The sequence below is a fragment of the Amaranthus tricolor genome, chromosome 1, assembly GCF_026212465.1.
Source record: "Amaranthus tricolor cultivar Red isolate AtriRed21 chromosome 1, ASM2621246v1, whole genome shotgun sequence".
NCBI lineage: Eukaryota > Viridiplantae > Streptophyta > Magnoliopsida > Caryophyllales > Amaranthaceae > Amaranthus > Amaranthus tricolor.
The window spans coordinates 2,172,623-2,198,573 of NC_080047.1; the positions used below are offsets into that span (position 1 = coordinate 2,172,623).

A 25,951-nucleotide genomic window follows, 5' to 3' on the forward strand; every position below is an offset into this window, starting at 1 on the left:
TTTTAAATGTGAGTGAAGGGTGAGCTTATAATTAATCAGATGTTAGATGCAAAATCAATAAGATATGATCCTTTATTTTTTTCTCGACAATTTTTAAGTTTTGGAAAATTATCAATAATAAATGAATATTTACTTGATCTGCAAACTCAACTATTGTTTATTTTTAAATAAACTCATTTAACATGTATAATTTTTGAAAATAAACTCAACTGATATTTAATTCTAATTGCTTAACTTACAAAGAAGCTTAAAAAATAAATAGATCTATTTGTAGCAAATATACATAATAGAATGATTTATTTAAAAAATAAACAATAGATGAATTTATTTAGAATGGATCAAATATTTGGCTAAAAAAATAAATCGAATAAAAATTAATTTATGATTAACAATTTCTCCTTATTTTTTTCATTCATAACATAACATCTAATAAATCTTGGACAAGATGAACCTTCGATAATAATTTTCTATTATCCTTGCACATCACTTCTTTGCTTCGACATTTGATTAGAAAATGTACTTGACTAGCGACCGAGCAAAATGTACTAGACAAGAGATGGAGCAAAATGTATTTGCTGAGGGAACTAATTATTAACAAATTATTTTTTTGTTAACTTTTAACTTATTGATTGATCAATCAATCAAAAATTTTATTTTGTCAAACACCACATCATCTAAATTCATATATTTAACAAATCAACGAAACAAGCCATGAGCACTTCACCAGGGATCGAGCTGATTTTCAACATTATTAGCGGCCTACAAGCCGTGAGCACCGAACATTTATAAACTAAGAGTGCATCTTGTTACAGAAAATGCCAACCATTAGAATAAAAACTACAATATCATAGCTACATTTACATGTCTAAACCATACTCCTATCATCATATCGTCCTATTTTCCATTGAACTACCAGATTAACGTAACATGCATTTTCGATGTTTAGAAGCACAATCTTAGCTGCCCGGTTTGAATATAATTACTGTTGAATGACTTTTTGATGGACTAAGTTCTGCTAGTACAATTAGACCATCTTTTTCTCACATCACCTTCACACAATAACACCAACACGAGAAGCAGAACACAAAGTTGTTGAAGGGAAGCAAAACTACTTGAGAACAATAGCAGCATTTCTAAGAGCCAGATACCGCTGCACATAATCATTAGGAAGTGCTCTGATGAGCTTGAAGACTTCTGTATTGGCATAACGCATGTTGGTCCTTGGATCATAATAAGGTGCCTGCATAAGCCACAAAACAACACCAATATTATTTTCATGCGTCTAACAATGAACAATGATACTTCTTTTTGGGAGGGGAGTAGATGAGCAAATTAGTGAACTGCAGAAAAGCAATTTTATTTTCATAAGAACGGGTGGTGAACATTAAATCAGTTGTTCATCTTCATATCACAATAATTAATAAAAACTAACGGGAAAAAAGCAGCTTTGACTGAACCCACTGAGAATCTGAGACTAAGATCCAAAATCATAGGCAAAGGTATCAACTTTAATCCTAATCGGTTAATCCACATCATTGAAATACCATTTGAAATTCATCTTCACTGAGAAACAGTTAGGTTCAGATTTTATAAGTTTCAAGTGACCTATGATAGAATTACTACCTCGGCAAACAAGGCTTCAACTGTACAATGATACATCTCCGAAATCCGTACTAGGGAAAACAGCCCCTGTGCTGCGGTATTTGCATTCGACCATCAGCTTAAAACCAATCAAGGGTTTCATGGAACGCATTGAAGCTTGATAAAGAGACAAGCTGTTGTTCTTCGCTAACATGGGATGCTGTCTAATCTATTGCAGTTATTTAGGTGTTCAACAATTTCACTGTTCTTGGATTAGTCGGTGTATTAAAGCTTTGTTAACGATTAGAAATATGAATACTAAGATATTTAGACGAAGGGGCCACTGTAGATAGCATTATATTCCAAGCGAAAAAGCAAAGTGTAGGAATGTGATGGTAAATATGAATGAACCTAAAGCCGATAATGGATGTAATTGGCGTGGCGATTTGAAACTTTCTAAAAGAGGCAAAAGATGGTAGGAGTTAACACTAACAAGATGCAAACCTGCAAAGCAGATCGGAAGGAAAATTCAGTGAACCAATTGTTGCTCGTTGTGGTGTCCTAGCTCATTAGTGAGACCAGCGGAAGGTTTCATTTATAATTCAATACTATTATATTCGTCAATGCAAAGTCGTGAAAATGTTAGTCGGCCTCTTCAATGTAATTATGTTACAATTAAGTATTAATGTAATTATGTTAAAAAGGTTGATAGACGTAAATGTAGCTTCTAGTGTAATGGTCTGCCCTACTGAGATTGATGATATCAGACTAGTGAAGAACTCATGATAGAATCAACACTATAAGATAATACCATAGTTCAGTTATGCACGCACCAAATGGTTTCATTAAACATAACAGGACTCACCTCATATCCCGTAATGTCACAAATTCTCTTGGGCGGGTGCATAGACGGGGGTGACTCAATATTTACATCTGTTAACCAACAACCAAAGGAGAGAAATAAATAAATGCCATCATAAAAGCAATTAAATTGGTAGAATATAAAATGACCACTACTTACAATCAATACAATAAGCAAGGTAAAGAACGCTATCACCATTAAGAATCATACGCTATGATCATCAAGTTCCAAACTTTCTAGACATAAAAGTCACCACACAAAAAATAACCTATTTAAATTCTTCACAAAGAAAAATCACTTTAAATCGATAAAATATGTCATAAAACCATGCATTTTTTGATTATAAAGTAGTTATAGTGCGCCAAGGTAAAAAATAACCAATACTTCCAATACAATCTATACACCAACAAAAATAACCTAATTACACCATGATTATTCATATACAATAATTGTTAAGGTAAATCACTCCAATATTTTCAGACAAAAAAACCCTCCACCCATAAAAAGATCTCATTTTCAGCTCTTCCAAGATCACAAAGAAAATTTTCAGTTAACACACAAAAGAACCATTGCAACAAAACTCGATCAAAAAATTTATATTTAGTTTAACCCAACAGGAAAAGAACCCCCACCAACTGTACATTTCTAAACCCCATTCAAAACATCAAACAAATCAAAATTATTCCACTCAAAAACACTTGGAATCCACTATTAAACCCTACATGTTTTCATCATAAAGTAGTAATTCTAGTGCTACAAGAGAAAAATACATCAATACTTCAATCCATTCCACACATGAATAAAAAGCCCTAATTTTACCATAATTAGTCCAAGATATTGATCAAGGTCCTATTACTCCAATATTTTCATACAAAAAACCCTTAAAACCCATAAAAAAAAAAAAGAAAATAAAAAAAAAAAAAAAACTTATCTTTAGCTATTCCCGGATCACAAAGAAAATCTTTAATTCACCAAATTAACAAACAAAAGAACCATTGCAACAAAACCAATATCAAAAAAATCTCATCTTTACTTCAGCACGACAAAAATAAACACTTAAAATGAAAAAAATGAAATACAATTGATTAATAATTGATTAATAATTTCAATCGATACTATACATCAACAAAAAAAACCCTAATTTCACCATAAACATTCAAAGACAATTATCATCAAGGTCCAATTACTCCAATAGTTCAATACAAAAAACCCTCCACGCCCATAAAAAATCATATCTTAAATTCACCAAATTAACACACAAAAGAACCATTGCAACAAAACCACAAAACAAAAAGTCTCATCAACCCAACAACAAAGTGAATTTTCAACAAAACCCATTTCAAAAACAATCACAAAATCAAATCTTTCCCACTCAAAAACACTAAAAATCAAAAAAATATATTTAGAAATAAAATGGCATACAATTGGGTTCATCAGGAGGAAAAGCTTGGTAATTTTCAGCCTGAAGAATTTGTTTAAGATGTTTCCAATGGCGGCTTCTAGATTGACCTTTGGGGTATTTGTCATACATCTGAACTTTCTTAAATTTCATGTGGGTTGGTAAGACTAACTCTGCTTCTATTACTTCTCTCTCCATTTTTGATCTTCCTTTAACTCTTTCCCTGTCTCAAACTTTGATAAACAAACTCACACTGCTTTCGATATGGAAATTCGTTTATTCTAAAATTGAATGTTCAAGAGAGATGGGCACCGTCGAACAGAGAATGGTCGGTTTTTGTTCTTTCGCTTCAAAATTGTGTTTTCCCCTTCCTGGATCCCCACCGACATATAGAGGAGAGCTAACAGTAAATTTACTATGATATATTTGTGATTTTTCTACGGGATAATTTTAACTCTAAGGAGTACTTTTTAAAATTAAATTTGGTGACCGGATAATTTGTGATAGTGAGTTTTATTTTAAAAAAAAGATAAATTTAAAAATATCGAAAAAAATATTTAAAAATATTGAAAAAAATATTTAAAAATATTCAAAAAAAATTTATATCATTTAGAATTTTTTATGTAAAATTTTAAAATTTTTCTTTAATTTTAAATCTAATTTTCAGTGTACTTTTTTGGTGAATTACCTACTATAGCAAGTTATCGGATTATCCACGTTTACTCTTGGTAAATACCCCTTAATGTTGTGATTATTTGTGGGATTATTATAGAAAAATCACGAATAAGTTGAATTATTCTACATTATTTTACCTAAATTTATTTAATTCCAACTTCCAAGTAAACCTGCTTAGCACAATTTGATAGGAAAGGGTTTTAATTACACTTTTTTATTTCTCTTTTTATTTATTTATTGTTACTTATTTTTGTCTTTATGAAATTATTTATAAATAATCGTAATTGACTTAGAATTTCTAGGAAAATAGTCTACTTATTTTTTCTAACTATAGGTGCTAGCTAGGTTGAATGAATGGGAACTAAGTCATAATTGAATCGGGGTCTAATCCGAAATAATGATATGTGTTGCTATTTGCTATTGAAGGATTGATTTAGACTTTTGATATAATTTTATTTTATATATCACGATTAGTGATGGCAATGGGTACTGGATCCGACTCGGACCTGGGTCCTAAAAATATAAACCCGTTGGATCCGGGTCGGATCTGAATGCTGTTAAATTTCACGGGTCTGGATCCGGATCTGAGAAAAATACCCAGATCTGGACCCGCGGATCTGGAGGACTTTTTTTTTATTTTTTTTTATATCTAAAAATATATTAACACATTACACACATTACACACAGTACACTACCACTACCAGCCTCTGCCGTCTGCCCGTCTCCCTCCCAAGTCCCAAACTCCCAACTCGCACAGTCGCACAGTCTCCCTCCCAGACTCCCTCCCTCTGCCAGCGGCCCAGCGCCATTCATCAATCATCACCCTCGACGACAGTCGACCGGCCCAGCCTCCTCACTCCCTCCCTACTCCTCCTCAGCGCCATTGAAGGTAATGAACCCTAATTTATTTTTTTTTTCCTACAATACTTTTGATTTATGTTGAGTAGTAGATATATGTTGATTTATTTGAGTTTAGTGGTTGATTTATGTTGAGTTTAGTGGTAATTTTTGATTTATTGTGAGTAATTTTTTATTTATTTGAGTTTAGTGGTTGATTTATTTGAGTTTAGTGGTTGATTTATGTTGATTTATTTGAGTTTAGTGGTTGATTTATGTTGATTTATTTGAGTTTAGTGGTTGATTTATGTTGATTTATTTGATTTTAGTGGTTGATTTATGTTGAGTTTAGTGGTAATTTTTGATTTATGTTGAGTAGTTTTTTATTTATTTGAGTTTAGTGGTTAATTTATGTTGATTTATTTGAGTTTAGTGGTTGACTTATGTTGATTTATTTGAGTTTAGTGGTTGATTTATGTTGATTTATTTGAGTTTAGTGGTTGATTTATGTTGAGTTCAATGGTAATTTTTGATTTATGTTGAGTTCATTGGATGATTAAGAACATGAATGATTGACGAAGTTATTTTGAATGTGTTTGTTGGATATTTTGTTGACAATTTTAAGTTGTATAATGTTTTTTTGGGTGATTCATTGTGAAATTATATATATTATTAACATTAGTTCATAAATATCTCTTTATTGCAATCTAAAAACATTTTAAAAAAATAATAAAACTGGACCCGTTTTGGACCCGGATCCGGTACTGGATCCGCAGTATGCCCGGTACGGATCCGACCCGTTGCCATCCCTAATCACGATTAATGTGAATTATAATAAGATCAATTGAAATCTTATGTAAATTCTTAAGCGTATATTTTTATAATACTAAGTTGATTTTTAGTTTTGTACTCTCTAACTTAAGATATTGAATAAATAGTCAAAATAATGTATTAAATTGCTTAAAAAGTAAAATTTAGTAAGTGTAATAAAATGAATGAAGAACAAAATATAATACTTCATACAACAAGTTATTTTTTATTTCAAGTAGTGTGAATCCTTATAGACAAGACGAAAAATAAAAATTGATTTTTGTAGGTGGATGTTAAAAAAAGTTGATGTAGTATTTTCAATTACTATGTCTAGATACAATCAAATTCCACTTTAAAGCAAATTTTTAAGTATTAAGTTTTATTCTCAATGTTTCATATTCTTTCCTTGGCATACCCTATGTGCAAAAATATTTATTTGTCTTATAATAAAAAAAGTATCCTAAAGTCAAATTTTGTATAAGTTGAAAAACAAATATGCTATTTTCTAAAAAAATAGAATTCTCACGTGTTTCTTTCATTTCCTCGCATACTCCGCTTGTAATTAAAATCCTTTCAAAAAAACTTGTAATAAAATAAAAGAAATCTATTATATTATAAATAAATAAATAAAAATATACATCTGCAATTTCACGTTAATTCCCTCCTTCGATCCACTTCACTGAAAACCAATATTGGACAGTTTGACACACGAACATTTATAAAATTACTAGTAGTATCTTCTTTTCCATTGAATTTGATTGTCTCCAATCTTTAACTGTAAGTATCCTCTTTACTCTCTTGAATTTGTTGTTTTCAGATCTAGGTTTCATTACTTCTGTTGTAATGAATTTTTCATGACCCTGTTGAATCAAATCCCTTCTATCTGTTTTTTTATGGGTACTTAATTATTTATTTGTTGGGGGTTTTATGTTTTATGTTTTATGGTAATCATCAAAGCTTCAAGCTTTAGTCAGATGCAATGGAATTTGCATGATAATTTACACTATTTTTGATTTATTGCTATCTTTTCTTTTCTTTTTAACCAACAATGGTAAAGCCCAGTATCTATTTACATGATTAGTTAGTGTTTAGCACAATCTTGCTTAATTTGCATAAATTTTTACTGCTGTTTTTGCCCAGAAATTTATCAGTTCCCAGTAATTGACTAGTTTGTAGCTAGGTTGTATGCATTTGGGTATGGAATAAGTATTAATGCTTTGTTTGGATTGAAAAAAATGGAGGAAAAGGAAGGAAAGGGAAATGGGTATGATATGTCCATTGAAGGGATGGAAGGGAATCGGAAGCATGACATCCTTTATATTGTATGAGAAACAAATCTAGGGGTGGAGCAAAGAGTATGTGGGCAATATTTACGTATTGACAATTAGTAAATTAAGGCCCTTCACCAACCATTAATGGTAATATAAGGATCAAATTTGTGCAAAATTTTAAGTTTGGTAGGTTTTGAACTCCAAAAAACAATATCATAGGAAGGCACGTCACTAACAGAGCTGCACTTGACTAATGAACTATAAGGAATTTATTTATATATAAGACCCTTGTTTTCTAGGGGCACTAGGCGGTCGGGCACCTGGAATGGGTCTAGAACCGCCCCTGAAAAAATCATTAGTACGATGAGAGATTGTGAAGGAAAACTCATCTCTATTCCTTACTCATCATTTACTTTCTCTTTCTTTATCCAAACACAGCCTAAGAGAATTACCATGTATCATCCTTGGTTTGGGGATGGGTGTCAAGTGAAATAACAATGTACTATGTGTTGCCTTGAAAATTGAATCCTTTAATTGCTTTTGTTGGGAAAAAGTTTGAGTCTTTATATCCTCACATATTTTGTAGGGTGGTTCTCGTGAACGGGAGTATCTGGTGGGATGATAGGATATTAGGAAGTCGAGGAAAAATAATAATGGAGGCAAGTTTTCAACGATCTGTTTCGCAGCGACCTAGCCGTAGGGCTGATCAGGATGCTGCATATCAGAAAGCTAAGGGTAATATCTTGGACTGTTTTGCTGTTGTTTTGAGTCTTCTTATATGTTGTGAACATATTTTTATGGAGAAAGTGATTTGCTTGTTGTTGCAGATCCTGTAGAGGGGTTATTTTCGCCTGGGAGGTTATCAACTGAACACCCGATGAAGATTTTGTGGAGAAAGGGTTTTGTTCGATTGTTTCTTGTTGGGGGCATGATCTGGATGACGTTAATTCTTTTTGTACTATTAGTCCATATATGGTCATGTCAATCTTCAGTAGCTTTCTTTTCAGGTATTATCAAATGTCAGTGAGCTTTTCAATGGTAGTAGATTGTTTATAATTTGCTTATTGAATTATTTTAAACTTTCTTTAGCTAATAGTAGTGTACGAAGTAGATATCTTTTGCTGACTGTTGTGAATTACATGCAATAGTTGAATAATTTTTTCATAGCCCGTCTTGTACGAGACCGTCTCATGGTGAGATGGCCTCAAAACAATAAGCTCAAAAGCTAAAAGTTTCTATTATTGAGCCATTTCACCCAAGTATGAGGCTTGTCTCACAGTGAGGTTGTCTTATACAAGAAGGTTTTTTTTATCAAGGAACATGAAGTTAGAAGGAAACCTAGTGACACACACCTATGCAATATGGGCATGGAGATTATTGTTCATAAGGACTCGAACCACCAATGTATTTATGTCCTTATTACATCTATAAAGACATGTATATCTTGGATAGTAAAGACTTCAAAATTGAGGAGTCAAGGACTTTGCTAGCCTAGAAAGCTTGTGTTTTTTTGGAAGTAGTAAACACCTTAATCCGGGAGAGGATAACACGTGTTGTGATGAATGTCTAGTAACTATAGAAGTATGGCGTCTTAATCAGATTTTCGTTTCAGAAAGTATTCTATCATTGTATCAACCATTCATAATTAAGGATATGTCACTGATTCTTTGAACGACAATATATAATAGTTTGCCACTTCTAATATTCTCCTCCATAATTAGCTTAAGTCGAGTCATTGACGAATTTAATCATACATCATTATCATTTTCACAAACGTGTCATCTATATTTTGGTTTAATTTAACTTGCTGACTTTTCAATGATAATTTTATGTTTATGCTTTGCTTTTTGTGAGATTTCTTCTGATCCTCTTTCCTTTTAAAGTGCAGCTATGTGTAATAGAGAGGGTAAAGTTTTTATAATGTTGGACTCAATGGGATTTGTGCCAAGACCACCACATCGTAAGTCTTAACTTTCTTTCTAATAAACTTTTTTTATTTACACTTGCTATTTGCTAAAATGACGCGATCTTCTGTTATTAGGCTGCACTATTCCTGTGGCTGATGATCCTGATGCAATAGTTATACCCAAGAAGAAGACACCTGATACAATCTTGCAAAACTTGACATATATTGTGGAGGATGAAGAAACAGATAGTTTCTCAAATTCATCCCCTTTGTTTGGAGGGAATATAAGCTGGGCACAAAGAGAGGATAGTTTTAAATTGAAGCCTACGATGAAGGTGAGTTATTGGTAAATATATAAAAAAAATTATTCTGCATATTGTTGACTTCTTCAAAGCAGGCATGCCTCTGTAATTATTGTTAAACACGACTCGTTAAATTATGTGTACTTCTTTTTTATGTAAAGTTGTATATCATATTTGCTATCAAGGATTAGTTGGAAACAACTTTTTTGGTTTTATAAGGGTAAAGTTGCTTGCATTCAACCCCAAACCCTATCTAGGCGGAAGGCTAAGTTGGAGCTGTGTAATGACATTGGGGTCATGGGATTTTGTTATTGTTAAATTATATGCATTGTTGATCATAAACGTTTTGCTTCAGAATTGTGTCTTTTTACGCCCGACATTTAGGATATTTTGTTACGTAACCAATAATCATTGACCATTGTTGGTATCATCTTTAATCTTATCTTATTACGTAACCAATAGCTAATGTTGGTATCATCAGCGGAAATGTGGGATTTGGTGTTTATCAGGATTTTAGAGATTTGTAGCCATCCCTGCCGGTATTTTCCTGAATCATATTCCTCAATTCGTTTACACTTTATATTGCAGGTGCATTGTGGGTTTATGCGTAATGGCGGTGGCGACATGGATCCTAAAGATATAGAGTATTCCAAGAAGTGTAGATTTGTAGTTGCATCTGGCATCTTTGATGGATACGATACCCCGCATCAACCTTCTAATATCAGTGCTCGATCACAAAAACTCTTCTGTTTTCTTATGGTGGTTGATGAGAAGTCCTTTGACTTCATCAAGGAAAATGTCTCCGTAAGATTAGACCCTGATGGAGGCCATTGGGTGGGGATCTGGCGTCTTGTGCTTCTGAAGCATCAGCCATATGACGAACCAAGAAGAAACGGGAAAGTTCCCAAGATATTAGTTCACAGGATGTTTCCTGAAGCACAATATAGCATATGGATCGATGGAAAAATGGAACTAATAGTTGATCCGCTACTTATCTTGGAGAGGTACGTCTTGTTTTACAAGTTGCAACTTTACTCTGGGCCCTAGTGTCTGTGTCAGTAGCCTCTGATATAACATGTTACTGGTACATCTGTGTTATTCTCAGCTTTCTATTATCACCTCTGGTAACTTGGAAAATTAATCTTTTTTGTTGCTTTTGGTTTTTTCTATGCTCAATAGAAAGTTCTTTTACTTCTTCGGTTTCGAGTTAGAATGGACTATATTACGATAACTCAGTATCATGTGCACTTTTTTTATGTGAAGGTGCGGATGATTTTTGTTGGTAAGGGTCAATCAGTAACAACCTCTTTGTTATTACTAAGAAGGGTAAGGTTGCGTACATCTGACCTCCCGAACCCCGCTTAGGTGGGACCGTGGGAGCCACATAATGACATTGGAGTAACGGAATGTATGTGGATTTGGTGCTTCTCCCTATTTTTGGGTGGTCTTTGTGCATCCTTTTGTGGTGGTTGAGTTGGGTTGTTGATTTGTTTTTGGTGGGAGGGGGGTAAAATGATTATTGAGAGGCCTCTGCCTTCTCTGAAAAACCTATAGTATGTCTTTGGTGCTCTTTAAAGTTAAAGGTGGTTATTTGTTTGTCGCCTACAGATACCTATGGCGTGGCAAGAACACTTATGCTATTTCACAGCACAAGCATCATCGTAATGTATACGAGGAGGCTGATGCTAACAAACGTAGGAAACGATATGCTCGACCTCTTATTGATCTTCACATGAAAATTTACCGTTATGAAGGATTGGAACCTTGGAGTCCATTGAAAAGAAATCCAAGTGGTAAGAACAAAACCAGAGGGGCTTGACATGTGTTTTAATTTTCATTATTTTTGGATATTTTGTTTTAGGTGTTACACAATTAAATGCTTCTGAAGTAGGGTTCCATGGTTCAATATGTCAACGGGGCGGGTTGACCCAACAGGTCAAGGGTCGGGTCATATTTTAACGGGTGATTAGCGAGTGGGGTTAAAAACAGGTCGGTCCATTAATGGGCCTTGGTGTAAAGGGTTGGACAGGGTCGATCAGATAATTATAGGAATTGGTTGAGGAAAAAAATTTACCACTATATATATATATAGGTGGGTCGACCCAACGGGCCATAAAGTAGAATAAAAACTATTATATGAACTTTTTAAAAAAGGGGTCACAGTGGGTTGGGTTTAAACGGGCTTTGACCCGTCCCGGCCAATTTAAATTCGACATGATCCGCCCTTGACCCGACTCATTTAAATTTTGACCCGCCCCGTTGAACACCTCTTAGTCGTAAGCGATAAAATAATATACACTTAAACAGCATACTATACTTGAGTTGAATAAATGAGCATAATTAATGATCAAGTATTTCATTTACTCTAAAAGGCATTTGGCATAAGATGTTCGATAACAGTTTATAACCATACCGATGTGATTACACAACGCAGATGTTCCGGAAGGAGCAATTATCATTCGTGAACACACTGCAATGAACAACTTATTTAGCTGCTTATGGTTCAATGAGGTTCATCTCTTCACGCCAAGGGACCAGTTAAGCTTTGGCTATGTAGTTTACAGGCTGAAAGATAACTTCCAGTTTTATATGTTTCCTAATTGTGAATACAATTCGTTATTTGTTTTGCATCCACACACTCGAGAGCATTCGTCGAAGGTTGAGTGGGTGAAGTCTTTGAGCGAGTTCAAGAAAAATAGCGAGTTGAAAGAAAGTCGTGGAGGGTTTGGATTGTGGACTCCGTACCCTGCTGATCTTAGTAATGTTGTCTTGCCTACTGTTGTAAGAACATCAAAAGCTGGATGAAAGTGAAATGCAATATGATTCTGATTTTTCCTCTTACTTATTTAGTTCTGGTAAATAATATTTCATCTTTGCCTTGTTATTTACTTGGGCTTCCTTTGTTGTTTTAATAAATACTTTATGAGAACATTCGAGGATTACTACATTACGCATCTTTACGTGAGAGTTTTTGAATAGAATTGTAACAATTCTAATGGGACAGAGGGAGCATAGGGAAACATAGGTTCTCAATTTAACAATCAAATATTTCATATATACCTCTTATTATTTAACATGTCATCATTCCAATGCTAAGTGGCTTCTTCCTAGGCAAGTTAGGAAGTGTCGAATGCATGCTAAACCTTGTAATAACAAAGAGGTTAGTAATTGGTTTTATTTGACCAATGATGGTAAATATCATCTACAACGTCACATAATAAGATACATAAATGATTTAACAAATCGTTTACTAGATTTGTTATATATCATAATCAAAGAATTATAAATGTTTCTTCATTGAGAACTATAAAACCATTTACACTTAACAAAAGGAAATACCTCTCTTTGGAGGGGGCACTAGTATGATCTATCTGCCATAATTATATGGAACGTGAAACATATCCACGTTCTGCGATCCAAGAACGTTCGTCCCTAATTACCATGAAACGCAACCCAAATCGCTCAAGATGACGTCTTGGTGTAGAAAACCTTTTTAAAAGGTATATTGGCCTTTATTTACAAATTAAAGAACAAAAAAAAAAAAGAAAAAATTGAGATGAAATCTAGTAATCTAAAAAAACTTCACTTGAAAATAATTTCATAAAACAAAATAATTATTTTATTTTAATTTTGTTTTCAAATATATATTTATACATAATGTATCTTGTACCCAATTATTTCCGAGTCAATCTAGGCTGCGTTTCGTGTTCCCCTTCCCATTCACCGTTTCAAATCGAATGTCGTTCCAGGTAATAATGCAGTCCGCTACCCTCCTCCCTCCGAACCCTAACATGTGCGGAATACCGGGTTGATGACTCAGACTGAGACTATAAGGAAATAACTAGACAAAGGAATCTGATAATATCAATTTCATTTATATGAGTTGATTGCACCATTTACAGAAGTACCTATAGAAGTTCAGTATTGTGTATAATCAGAACCATCTGCTACCAAAAAAAAGTGTAACAGAAATTTTATAAACAGGTATGTATGGTATAGGCATAGAGATTTCTAGGTAGTTATCTTCTGAAGGTTTAATCTGCTAACTGAAGGAAATAACTAGACCATGGAATCTGAGCTTTGATCTCACTGAAACTTCTACTAAGGTTGCGAAGCGCTTCAATATGGGGTTCATCCTCTTCAACAGGAATAATTTTTGCGAAACCTCCCTCCGCTAGATAATCCACAACCCTGTTTGCAGCTTCAAGCCCAGTCACATAGGATTTTTCCTGCAAAAAGACGGGATTTTTATGTACTTTTCATATACTCCTGACTATACTCGACTAGAATGGTGGATTCTATAATACCTGTGACCACGAACCATGTCTGTTTATTATCCAATCTCCTGCCATGAACAAATTCGGGAAAGAAGTTGACCCGCGCATTGAGTACTTATAAGACCCTTTTGATCGATACAGTAGAAAATTCAAAGGGTTAGTCCTTGTATATCGCTCAACAGGATTTAATTGAACAAATGCAATTAAGTAGCCCCTACCTTGGCGGGTTTGGAGTCAAATGTACGCAAACTTACCTGGGAAAAAATGAGTTAAGGAGTTTGGAAATCTTGTTATCTCCTTGTCAATAATCCGAGCATCTGCAAGTTCTTTGATGTAATTCGAAAGGTAAGACATGGATTTTGCAGCGATTTGTTCGTCAGTCAGGGGCAAGAATGCATTTGCATGATACTGCAACAGGTTGGAGCTTAAGTTAAAGGAGTATATATCTGCATACTACTACATAAGTCTTATCAAACGATCATATATTTGAGATGTGGGGGAAAACTATGCCATATACTTACGAAGTCAGCCTGTAAGATTGTTGTTTCGTCATTTTCGTGCTCCTCATAGATCGAATTCAAGTCGTAGAAAGTCCACCCATTTAATGAATCAAATCCGGAGCAAGCGTTGCATGGTTTTGGAATACGAATCTGGTAGAATATGAGAAGGAAAAGATTAATCGCAATGCATCAAGTTTATATTGTAGGCGAATCAGCACATTAAAGAAAATATCAGAAGTCGGATCACTATATTTATGTCGCTTCTTAGGCATATAGCACACAATTATACAGTCGATGCACAAAGCTCGTGTGCAGACTTACTCCGCTAAGCAAAGGAGGTTTTGTCGAAGATTAAGCACATCGAGGGTTTTAAACCTCTATCCCCAGAAGATCTGTGACTCTTGATTCTTTTCCTTTTTGGTTTAATTATCATCATCTTACCCAGTGTATCCCCTTATAGGAACTATGATCAGGGTCTGGAAGAAAGACAACAACTCATACCCATAAAGAAGTCTTTTTTTGTTTAACCACTTTCTTATTCTTCATGCTTGTCAGAAGCTAACAAATAGATCTTTAAGGGACTTAAAAATTAAGTAAACAGAACGTATTGAATAATTCGATCTTGCACCTTTTGATCAAGACGAAGCTTAACAGAGAGTGCATCAACGCAATCCAAGTTCAAAACGTTGAGGAACTCCTCCCTGATGCACAGTGCTGAACTAAGAAAAAAAATAGGGCAACGAGTTAAGTGAATAGCATTGCAGAACTTTACAAAACAGAAAAATGACAAGAATATTACAAGTTAGTGTAATTAGTAAAAGCCTCGATGATATGTCTAGCTAGTCTTAGTAGATAATAATACATACCATAAGACGGATGTATCCACTCCAAAAATATTCAGTCCTTAAATCCAAGGACAGAAGATGAAGATAGATAATAAACCTTTTTTCGATGATTTCCTGAAGGGTGGAGATGCCGACAGCCAGGATCACTGCATCAGCTTTTATTCTGTCATTCCCGCAAAGTACTTCTGAAATGCAACTCGTTTCTTCATTGAAGAAGAAATCAGTAACTCCCTTGCCTCTACGGAACCCACACCCCATGCTTTTCAGTAATTCTCTCCATGGCTCGAATATTTTTTCTCGTATACTTCCACAACACAGTTTCAAATCGAAATCTTTCTGCCCAAGTTTAGAAAAGCGTTTAGAGGCGAATAAATGACTAACACAAAAGTATCCAATAGTAACAAGCTAGAAAGGGCAATCAGACCAAATAAGATAAAAGATATCATGCAGAACTTTGATTAATTGAACATCACTCGTTAATCATCATCATCATACCCAGAATATCCCGCTCGGAGAAGCTAAGATTAGAGTCAAGGGAGGATGGGATGACACACTATTTCTTATCAAGGAGATAAGGAGGTTGCGATAGGTTAAACTTCACTCATTCAAAGTAATCACAGTGATGAATCTCAATTAATGTTGTTTCTTTTCAATTCGGGTCATCGGGTTGGTTTGGGGTGAGTTTTCGGTTTTACTCCCACATTGGTTTTTACATAATTATAAATCCAATTTTAAGTCAAATCAAATCGGATTCACTTACAATGTTGGGTGAACATGGGTCATTGGGTTGGTTTTGAACACCTCTAATTATAATTTATAACATATTGTCTGTTTAGCATTTAGTTTTACGGTTTCGAACCTGATGTGCAACAACGTAGTAGTAGAGCACAGCCAAAGTAGCAGCTGCACTAATTTGCTCAGCTGGTGCATGTAAACGCACTTCAAGCAACGGATCAATAATATTTCGGTACAGCTTCTCTGAGCATCCAAACTGTCTTAAAAGCTCTCTTGCAGTAACTAAGTTGGAAAAGAAACACCAAAATGAGAACTTCCTTTTCGATAACATATGAAGTTTTTTGTAAAATTATATTCTTACTTGGATCGTATTTTCTCCATGCGGTATCAGTATTGTCGAAATCAACCACTGCAATAAAATATGTGACATACACAAAGAAGTCAAATACAAGGAAATTTGAGGTCATAGATTCAAATCTTGCATCAGCTTTTTGAAGTGGTGGCTCGGTCCCATGGAATAAAAATAAGGCCGTTCGGTTAAATAATAGCTATTTTATAGCGGATTTTGAGCTTACTATTTCTAAAACCCCGTTAGTTAACCTATGAATTGAAATCAATGAGTAATAACCCTTATAAGATGTTATTCTAACATATTAGTCATTATAATAATGTTTTAATATGTATTTGGTTTTAAAAGGTCTATTGTAAGTTTTAATTCAAATATATGTTGTGGAAAACTTGAATTACTATGATAAAATGAATATTTTTCAAGTTAATAATTCACATTACAATGTTCGCGAAAGAAGTTATAATATTGTGGGGTGTTGCGACATTATGACTTCGACATTGCAACACTTACCGCAATCAGGACGACATCCACATTTTTTCCGGGGGTAATGCATTCCCTTATCCTCCACTCCCCTCTCAAATCAAAAAGGATAAGTAAATCAAGATAGCTTTACCTGCAGCCATCAGAGGAAGTGCTGTCAAACGATCCACAAGAGGTAATTTCGTGAACTGCAGCAGATGCAACGACGTATTTTAGCATTTTTCACCGTATTGCATCAGAAACTATCGATAATTAAGTAGTCGCAACTGCATTGGCACATACTTGGATTTGTGTTAGGGCTCCTAGCGGAGTTGGTAGTTGCGGTACATCCTGGAAGACAGGAAATTCCACCTGCAGAAGCAGAACAGTTCAGTCGGGTAGCAAACAAATCATTTTTTTCCTACGCCCTGCTTACAATTCGGCAATTTATATACTTCAATCATTCCGTACATATAAAAGCGCACTCATTGCGAATGAAAGTGGTAACACTGGTAAGTGATAAATGTACCTCTAATCCCTCCTGTGAGTATTGTGCAGACTTCATCCAGTTTGTAAATGACTTGATACCAAGCTCGTCAACTAGGTTAAATATATTACGATAGGGGTACCAGAAACCTGAAATTGACAAAACACTAGACTCGAGAAGTATTATGTAACAAGCTAACATAATCAAACACAAAACACAGATAAGTAATACCATACCAACATAAATGTTATTGACCACATTCCTCCTACCCTCTCTTAGGAGGGGGTACAGGTAGTCAGGTATGGTTTGTTTGTCATCTACCCTCATACCCTGATTTTATATGCGGGATTTACTGGGTCTGATGGTATGGTATAGTATGGTGGTATCAAGTGTATCTGTTGGAAATTTGCATTGACAAATTTTCATTTCCTAGGTTTTGACAGCATGGAATAATATGGCATTTAAATTAGTTTTTCAGTTTGCTTGTGATCTTGCAATCTTGATAGCCACTCTTTGTATTAAGTTTTATAATGTCAAATGGAGGAATATCAATAGGGTTTATCCAATTCCTTAAAATATAATCTCTTTGTGACTGTGAGTTGTGTCATACAAAGTTTTAAGCAACATACCAATAGCAAAATATGATGGTTTTATTACCCTAATGCAAATTAAATGACTCCCACCTATTGAAATAGGTTGTTTGGCGGCGGATCGGATGTAGCCAACCATACCCTGGTTAGTGATAACAGGTGGTTTTTAATTGACTCTTAAAAGAAAATATCACCTACAACTTCACATATAGCTTTGCAACACCAGAAGAAGTAATCTAATTGACAATCACAAAATATAATCATATTACCTTGAATTCCAACTTCATCAGGACTGTAGGTAGAAAACCCAGAATCAGCACCTCCTTCAAGAACAGTTACATCAAAACCCTGATAAATAAATTACCCACAAATCAAAATTCATCAACTTCAACCCCATTTCATTAGCCAATGCCATTAAATGGCTCCTATGATCCCGCTTAGAAGTGTTCAAAACTAACCTAGCGGCCCCGTATTTACCTAACCTTGTTACTAATCCCGACTTGACCCGACTCCAAAATGAATTTTAAATTATATAAAAATCATCATGACACAAAATCCGATTTTGAGTAGATCCAAAACACCCCAAATGAACACAACTAATCCCGCTCATGGGTTTGCAGGTCAGATATACGCAATCTTATAATAAAACATTAAAATTTGGAATCATTAAAAAAACCTGTTTGATAAGATGATGAGCAGCTCCAAGTCCAGCCCAACCAGACCCAACAACTAAAACTCTCTTTTTATTCTCATTTGATTGTGAAATTGCATTAACAATACTTTGATTCTGAGAATTATCTGCCCTGCAATAGAATCTTCTAATCTTGTTATAATTATTGTAATTATATGTGTTTGATGATGAAATGAAAGGTGTTATCTTCCAGCAAGATAACATTTTTACCCAGAAGTTCTTCAAGGGTTTTCACTGGCAAGTGGCAAACAATTCCAGTTTCGGTTAATCAAATGCAAGAAATTGAAGAGAAATACTTGTTCTAGGTCCTGTCATGTCATGTGATGTTGATTTGATTACATCTCTCCTTTAATCTTTACCACTAATGCCCAATAATCACAATTTTTCTTTTGTTTTTGAGTAAATTGGTGATAACTGGTCTATGTTGGCTGAAATTGTTATTTTCATTTATTATTTTTGAAAGCGTACAAAAATTTGTGATTTTATTTAATTCACACGTCTCTAAAATATTTGTGTTATTTCTTGCAAAGTTGCAACTTGCCAGTCTAAGATGTTTTGTTTGGACTTGGTTTTACTTTGTTCAATTTATTGGACTAATGAAATATAAGTATTATGTTCATGATAAGACAACTTCTGTATTTTAATTAAATATCTCAATTTTTGACATATTTATATTAAATGAATAATCTTTTTCAATTACTTGTATTGTTATGAGATCTAATTATTTATATCATTGTCATTAATTTATCATATTTTTATTATTTATTGTCTCTATGTAGTCTCCCTTTTCTTAGAATTGGTGTATTCTTAAATATTTGATTAGAATAAGAGGAGTATATTTTTAGTATTTGTATTATCTAAATAAATAGAAGTACTATGTGTTTATAATTCTATGTCTATTGACTTTAAAGCTACCGAAATGAAATAACTCATTTTTAAGAGTTAGAGGTATATGTGGGTTAGAGAATAAAGTGAAAATTTGAAATAGATAAGATTAATTATCAAAAAACGCATAAAATAAGAGTGAAATGAACAAGTTAAAAAAAGTCAAACAAACTATTCTCACTTACTAAGTGCGAACAGAGGAAAATCTGGTCAAACAGAGTTAACCCTCTGTTCGCAGTTAGTAATTGCGAACAGGGGGTTGACCCTGGTTGACCAGACTTTCCTCTGTACGCACTAAGTAAGTGGGAGCAACCTGTTTGACTTTTTTTGACCAGTTACCCTCTGTTCGCGGTTAGTAACTGTGAACAGTGTCGAACCTGAGCTCTGGGGTTATAGGCGTTTATAAATAGAAATAAGTTCATTTCACTCTTATTTTGTGCTTTTTTTGATAATTAATCTTATCTATTTCAAATTTTCTAACAAAGTTAGGGTTGAATAGTCTAATTGAAAATTAACAAACAAAGGTATTTGAATTAAACACATGTTGTAAATGCATCATAGAGTTAGATGAATTAACACAAATATGCTAAATTACAAGGTTTATAGGTAAAAGTTTACTATATAAAAAAACTAGTTCTAACTTAAATAAGAGGATCTAAAAAGAATTAAAGTATATTGCTACTAATTGTAGGGATGAAGTATAATGATATGATTTAATTTGAATCTTTTCCCAAATTAACTAAACTAATGCTAATTATAAAAATATTTTCAATTTTACGTTGGTCAGCAAATTATTTTCCATATTACTGTCCATGTAGGATAGCTGGGAATTTTTTTTCCTTTTTTTTTTAATAAAACCGCTTTCTCATACAGCGTTTTACTTTGGAATTCAAACAAAACCGTTAGTTGAAATAGTGTTTTGCAATACATGGAAAATTTCTAAAAAAAAAATATCAGGCAAAACTGCCATCTCATGTGGCGGTTTTGGTCGTGTACAAAAACTGTTGTTGGTTTGTTTTTTTACTTCCTCCTTCTTCGACATTCAATTGTTTAAAAAAAAACCTTTTCTTTAATCAATTACTTCATATTCACAATTCCTCTTACTCAACTAAATCAATCAACTACATTGCCATCTTCTACCTTCATTACTTGTTTATTATCATCCTCATTTAAGGTATGAATATAATCCTAAATTTTTTCAATTTGCAAATTGATTTTTTTGTTCATAATTGTTGTCATTTGAACTTATAATAGATTGATTGTTTGTAACATTGTCTTGATTTCATGATTTAAGCTTACATTTTACACATTTGTGGTTGAATTTTATGATTTTTTTTGTATGCATATAAAGTGTTCGATGAAATGATACAATGAAAGTTTACTACTTTGTAGGGTTAGTTTAATGGATTTAATATATATTCATGGTGTTGTTAGTTTTATATTTAAATTGACCCTTCTAATAAGTGTTGTAATACATTAATATTACACATTCTTGTATACACATTTATACTTCCCTTACTCACAATCAACAATAAAGTGTATGTGATATCACATGAAAAACATGCTTGTGTGTAGAATATGGATCATTATCCCATTATAGTGTATTGGGGTGGAGGAGTAAGTTATACGGGATCCGATGTTGTGTATAATGGAGGATTGAATGCAGTGATGTTTATCCATCGTCAAAATACTACTTTTGAGGTGTTTCATAGCAAAGTCTATGATGTAATTGGTTGTGATCGCAACTCTTTTATATTAAAAATGGAGAAGAAATATTCGATGATTGGGAAAAATGTGTTAGGAATGATGAAAACATAAGTGCTCTTGCTTATGCGGCTTCCCAAGCCCTTGGAACGACAATAGAGGTGTATGTTGAATTGGTTCCAAAATTGGGTAATGCGAGGAAGCCACGTGTAGCATGGAACTTCCAGAATCAGGTCCTAGTGTATGCCATGATACATTCACAGAAATGTTAACAAACCCAAATTACGTTAATGAGCATTTAGATGAGTTTACTTCTCCAACTCCTTCATGTGCCATTGGTTGTGGTGCAATGAACACCTTCTCCACGACTCACTTGGGTAGGCGTAATGCCAACGAGGTTGACTCTTTAGATCAGGAGGATAAGCATATTAATTCTGATTCAGAAGGGGATGATGAAAAAAGAGAAGCTCTAGATGCAACGATTAGAGATGGTGCTCCATCTCAAGGCTGGCTTAGAATTGGTGAGGTTGATCAAAGATTGATTGATGCATGGATGACCTGTAATAATGACAACTCCATGACTGAAAATGGTGACTTTAGGATAGGGCAAGAGTTTAACTCGTTAGACCACCTTAAGATTAATGTTAAAGCATGGGCAATATTTAACAATAGAAACTTTCGTGTAATTGAGTCGGAGCCTTCAAAGTATATTATACAATGTACTAATACGGAGGAGAAAGGTTGTGAATGGAGGATGTGGGCTATCATGACTGCCACTAGATCATTTAAGATTGTGCGATATAAGGGCCATAAACAAGATTGCTCAGGACATTACAGTGATGACCATTTCCTCCTTACTTTTGACTTTGTTGTTGATTTCATCGTGGATATGATAAGAGTTGATCCAGCTTTCAAGGTGAAATCAATTGTTAATTTTGTTAACACTAAATACGGATTCGTTATAACATACAAGAGAGCTTGGTTGGCTAAAAATAAGGTTATAACCAAAGTCTTTGGGATTAGGATAAGTCTTTTGAGGAGCTTATAAGGTACCTACAGGCTACAGGTGTTAATGCAATCTAATGGAGGAACAGTGGTGCATTGGGAAGTCCAACCAACAATGGATCCTACTGGAGTTATTTTTCAGAGAATTTTTTTGGGCGTTCGGACCATCAATTAAGTGTTTTCCATACTGTCGACCCCTTATCTCCACAGATGGGACACATTTGTATGGAAAGTACAAAGCCATACTTATGATTGCTATGGCGATAGATGCAAATTCTCAATTATTCCCACTTACCTTTGCCACTGTTGAGGGAGAAAGCAATGACACATGGAGTTGGCTTTTGGATTGTATAAGGTAGTATGTCACTAAAAGGGACGGCTTATGTGTCATATATGATCGTCACAAAGGAATTTTGCATGCAATGAACAGAGTGGGAAAAGGGTGGGAAGAGCCATATGCATTCCATCGATTTTGTAAACGACATTTTTCTTCAAATGTGCATAAGAAGTTCAAGAACATAGCAGTTAAAAAACTTATTTTTGGAAAAGCTTCTGAACAGAAAAGATTCGGAAATATAATTTCTATATGAATCGCCTTAAGGAGTATGATGAGGACGCATATAAGTACTTAGTCGATGATTCTATTCCTGAGCGCCAATAGACTTTGCTTCATGATGGTGGCCATCGATATGGAGTGAAAACTACAAACATGTCTGAAGTGTTCATTGAAGCTGGCGTGGCTTCGAGATCGCTTCCGTGTGCTGGGGCCATATGCAGATGATGCTACTATTGAGAGGCATGCCCGCGCATACATTTTGTATTAGTTTGGTTGCATCTTGTTCCCAGACAAAAGCGGGGACTCTGGAAAGTTGATCTACCTCCCTTTACTGCGAGACTTACGACGCGTAGCAGAGTACAGTTGGGAGAGCGCGACCCTCGCATACTTGTATCGTAATATGTGTTGGGCATCCCGGAAGGGTGCCAAGGACATAGCGGGGTGCCTGTTACTCTTACAAATATGGTCATGGGAGCATATACATATAGGGAGGCCAATAATTCAGATGGTTCGACCCCAATTTGATGAAGTAGACGATGTAAAGCTGGTCTTAGGTTCACAGCATCAACATGGTAGGGATCCTTTAGCAGTGAGGTAATAATCTTCATGTCTGTTTAATTCAAATGGATAATTTCACGCATTGTTCTCATAGAATCCATTTGTTCACAGCTGGCTTCGAGTACATCTTTCCTGGTCACACTCTCCACATACTCTAGTCTACTACCGGGACTCCCTCGATTGACAAAGGGACGATCAGGTGATGTAGTAATTAATAATTTTGTTACTTTTGAATCATTTGTGTAAAATTACTAAACTTATTGATTTCTTTGACAGATGACATGGCAACCATACACGGTGGCTAAGATGGATGCTTTGCCTGACATATGTAGAGATAGCCAGGTAATATGGCGTTCCCGCTGTCCCCTAATTTTCTTTGACATCGTGAAGTTCCATCTGGCGGATCGTGTCATGTGCCAGTTTAGTTTGGAGCAACATATTCAGGATGCTTGTGACACTCAAGCTACACTACATGCCATTGATTGGAGGACTGTCAACAAGAAATTCCTGGTTCGACATCGATCGGACGTAGATGCATAGAATGATCGAGAAAGCGTGATCATGCAAGGAGAGAACTACACAGGTCAGAGCTTGGGTATGTACATGGCGTGGTTTAGGCAGATCACAATATTGCACATCACGAACTCAATATTTGCACAGTCAACATCGCACTATCATCTCACTACTACAATATTGGTAGGCTTTCTTTCAACGTTCAAAAATATTAATTAGTACATGTAATTCTTATAAAACTTATTATTCATATGCAGGCTGAGCGCATAAGATCGGTTCTAGTACAGTATAGTCATGCAACACAAGGTGCCTTTGCGTTGCCTGTTGTTTTGGGGTATCCTATGTACTCAGACCTTGGGCTCCATCAACACGTCGTTGACGGAGGTCTTAAGTCTAACGGGGTATGATTACCTAATTCCCACCCGTCCCACTGCCATTGATGATGACACGTTGCACACTCCTTCCACTAGAGGTTCTGGTCAGAAAGGTAGTTCTTCACGAGGTTCTAGTAGAGGTTCATTAAGAGGATCCGGTCGTTCATGTAGTTGAGGTCGATCCTCAGGATTTCCATCAACATCTCCAGGTGCCATGTCGCCATTTGTTCCCCCAGCGCTTGTGTCCACTCCTCCACATCCATCGCCTCCTAACCGGATCTTGACCTATTAACGTGCTAGTCAGCGATGAGCACCTGCTCTTGAAGTCATCACAGAGGCTGATGAGTCCACATCGACCTCTACGAACGATGTACGCAGCAAACGGGGTCGAGGAGTCTAGATTACTTGACTTGGGATGATTATTGTACATATTCAACTTACGTATTATTTTGGATGGTTGTCATGTAATATATATGCGTTATTTTCATTAATCATGTGTACAATCGTCCTCGTTTTTAATTAAAACATCGGTGAATGAGGTGTTTTGAGTACTGGAGGAGCTTGTTGGTTCATTTGTTATGTAATATGGAGTGTTAAATTATTTTAATGCAGGGTATGAAACGTTTAATGTTCAAGAGTTTGACGGAAATTAGGAAAAATGCTGCAGACAAAACCGCCACTTTAAATGGCGGTTTATATGAAAGGTGAACCGCCATTTGAAGTAGCGGTTTTAGTATTTTCAAAATAAAAAAACTAAATGCACTGAACCGCTATGTGTAATAGCAGTTTACATTGTCATGCAAACCGTCATTTGGAGTGGCGGTGTTGTATGACTGCATTAAAAAAAATTAAGTTGTCCTACGTGGACTGCATTCAGGGAAATACTTTTCCCTTTGAGGCACGTTGGAAATTATTTTTATAATTAGCAATAATGTGGGAAAAGATTCATTTAATTTTTTTACCGAATTAAAATATACTTTCTCTATTTCAAATTACTTGCAACATTAGAAAAATGACACTATTCATTCATCATTCTTAATTTGTAATTGGTTTTTAATCTATAAGTTACATAGTCAAGTGAGATCTTGTTTGATTCGTCTCATTACAAAGATTATTAATATCAGTTGTTATAATTTTATACTATATATAATTATAAATATTAATTATTGAATTAGTGCATTGTACTGCGTGAAAAAACAAATGTTGTAAGTAAATTAGAACGGAAGAACTATAAAAGGTTAGTATCATCAGAAACTCATACGGTCATACACCATATAGACCTAAGTTATCTCAAATTAATACAAACAAACTTAAAAAATATTCCCTCCAATTCATAGAAAATGGGACATTTACTTTTTGACACTATTCACTTATTACTCTTGATTTGTATTTTATTCTTAATCTATAAATTAAAACATAGTCAAGTGAGATCATGTTTGATTCGTCTCAATGCAAAGATTATTAATATCTACTTTTTATAATATTCCGTTATGTATAATAAGAGATATTAAGCATTGAATAAATGCATTGAATAGTGTGAAAAAGTAAACGTCTCATTTTCTATAAATTGGAGGGAATACTTAATTATTATATTACATAAGACAACTTTAATTGAAAATAACATGAATATTAAAATATTATTCAAACTAATATTTAACAAATAAAAGTTTCTTATTATTTTATTGTGCAACATGTTGAAGACACAAATGTTTTGCTTGTGGAATGTGGATAATTCATTTGGATAAATCTTTCCAAGTAGAATGATTGGAAGCCTTGCATT

At 34.5% G+C, this 25,951-nt stretch overlaps 3 protein-coding genes across 3 annotated transcripts; 1 reads left to right on the forward strand and 2 right to left on the reverse strand.

The window, feature by feature from the left end:
- Positions 1-719: 719 nt before the first annotated feature.
- Positions 720-4,279, reverse strand: LOC130798481 (protein EIN6 ENHANCER). The gene is made up of 3 exons (XM_057661494.1): positions 3,866-4,279; positions 2,447-2,514; positions 720-1,240 (listed from the first exon to the last, which is right to left on the reverse strand). Exons 1-3 carry the CDS (start codon positions 4,038-4,040, stop codon positions 1,109-1,111), a joined length of 375 nt encoding a protein of 124 aa, XP_057517477.1. The 5' UTR covers positions 4,041-4,279; the 3' UTR covers positions 720-1,108.
- Positions 4,280-5,185: 906 nt separating this feature from the next.
- On the forward strand, positions 5,186-12,484 carry LOC130798496 (probable hexosyltransferase MUCI70). Its single transcript, XM_057661516.1, has 8 exons — positions 5,186-5,406; positions 8,022-8,170; positions 8,263-8,442; positions 9,324-9,395; positions 9,477-9,676; positions 10,232-10,647; positions 11,252-11,436; positions 12,078-12,484. Exons 2-8 carry the CDS (start codon positions 8,089-8,091, stop codon positions 12,446-12,448), a joined length of 1,506 nt encoding a protein of 501 aa, XP_057517499.1. The 5' UTR covers positions 5,186-5,406; positions 8,022-8,088; the 3' UTR covers positions 12,449-12,484.
- Positions 12,485-13,311: 827 nt separating this feature from the next.
- LOC130798489 (uncharacterized) lies at positions 13,312-19,126 on the reverse strand. The gene is made up of 13 exons (XM_057661506.1): positions 18,562-19,126; positions 18,155-18,233; positions 17,338-17,444; positions 17,112-17,180; positions 16,963-17,017; positions 16,362-16,409; positions 16,125-16,282; positions 15,363-15,601; positions 15,049-15,139; positions 14,442-14,570; positions 14,175-14,328; positions 13,951-14,045; positions 13,312-13,872 (listed from the first exon to the last, which is right to left on the reverse strand). Exons 1-13 carry the CDS (start codon positions 18,778-18,780, stop codon positions 13,678-13,680), a joined length of 1,638 nt encoding a protein of 545 aa, XP_057517489.1. The 5' UTR covers positions 18,781-19,126; the 3' UTR covers positions 13,312-13,677.
- Between the last annotated feature and the right edge of the window lie 6,825 nt (positions 19,127-25,951).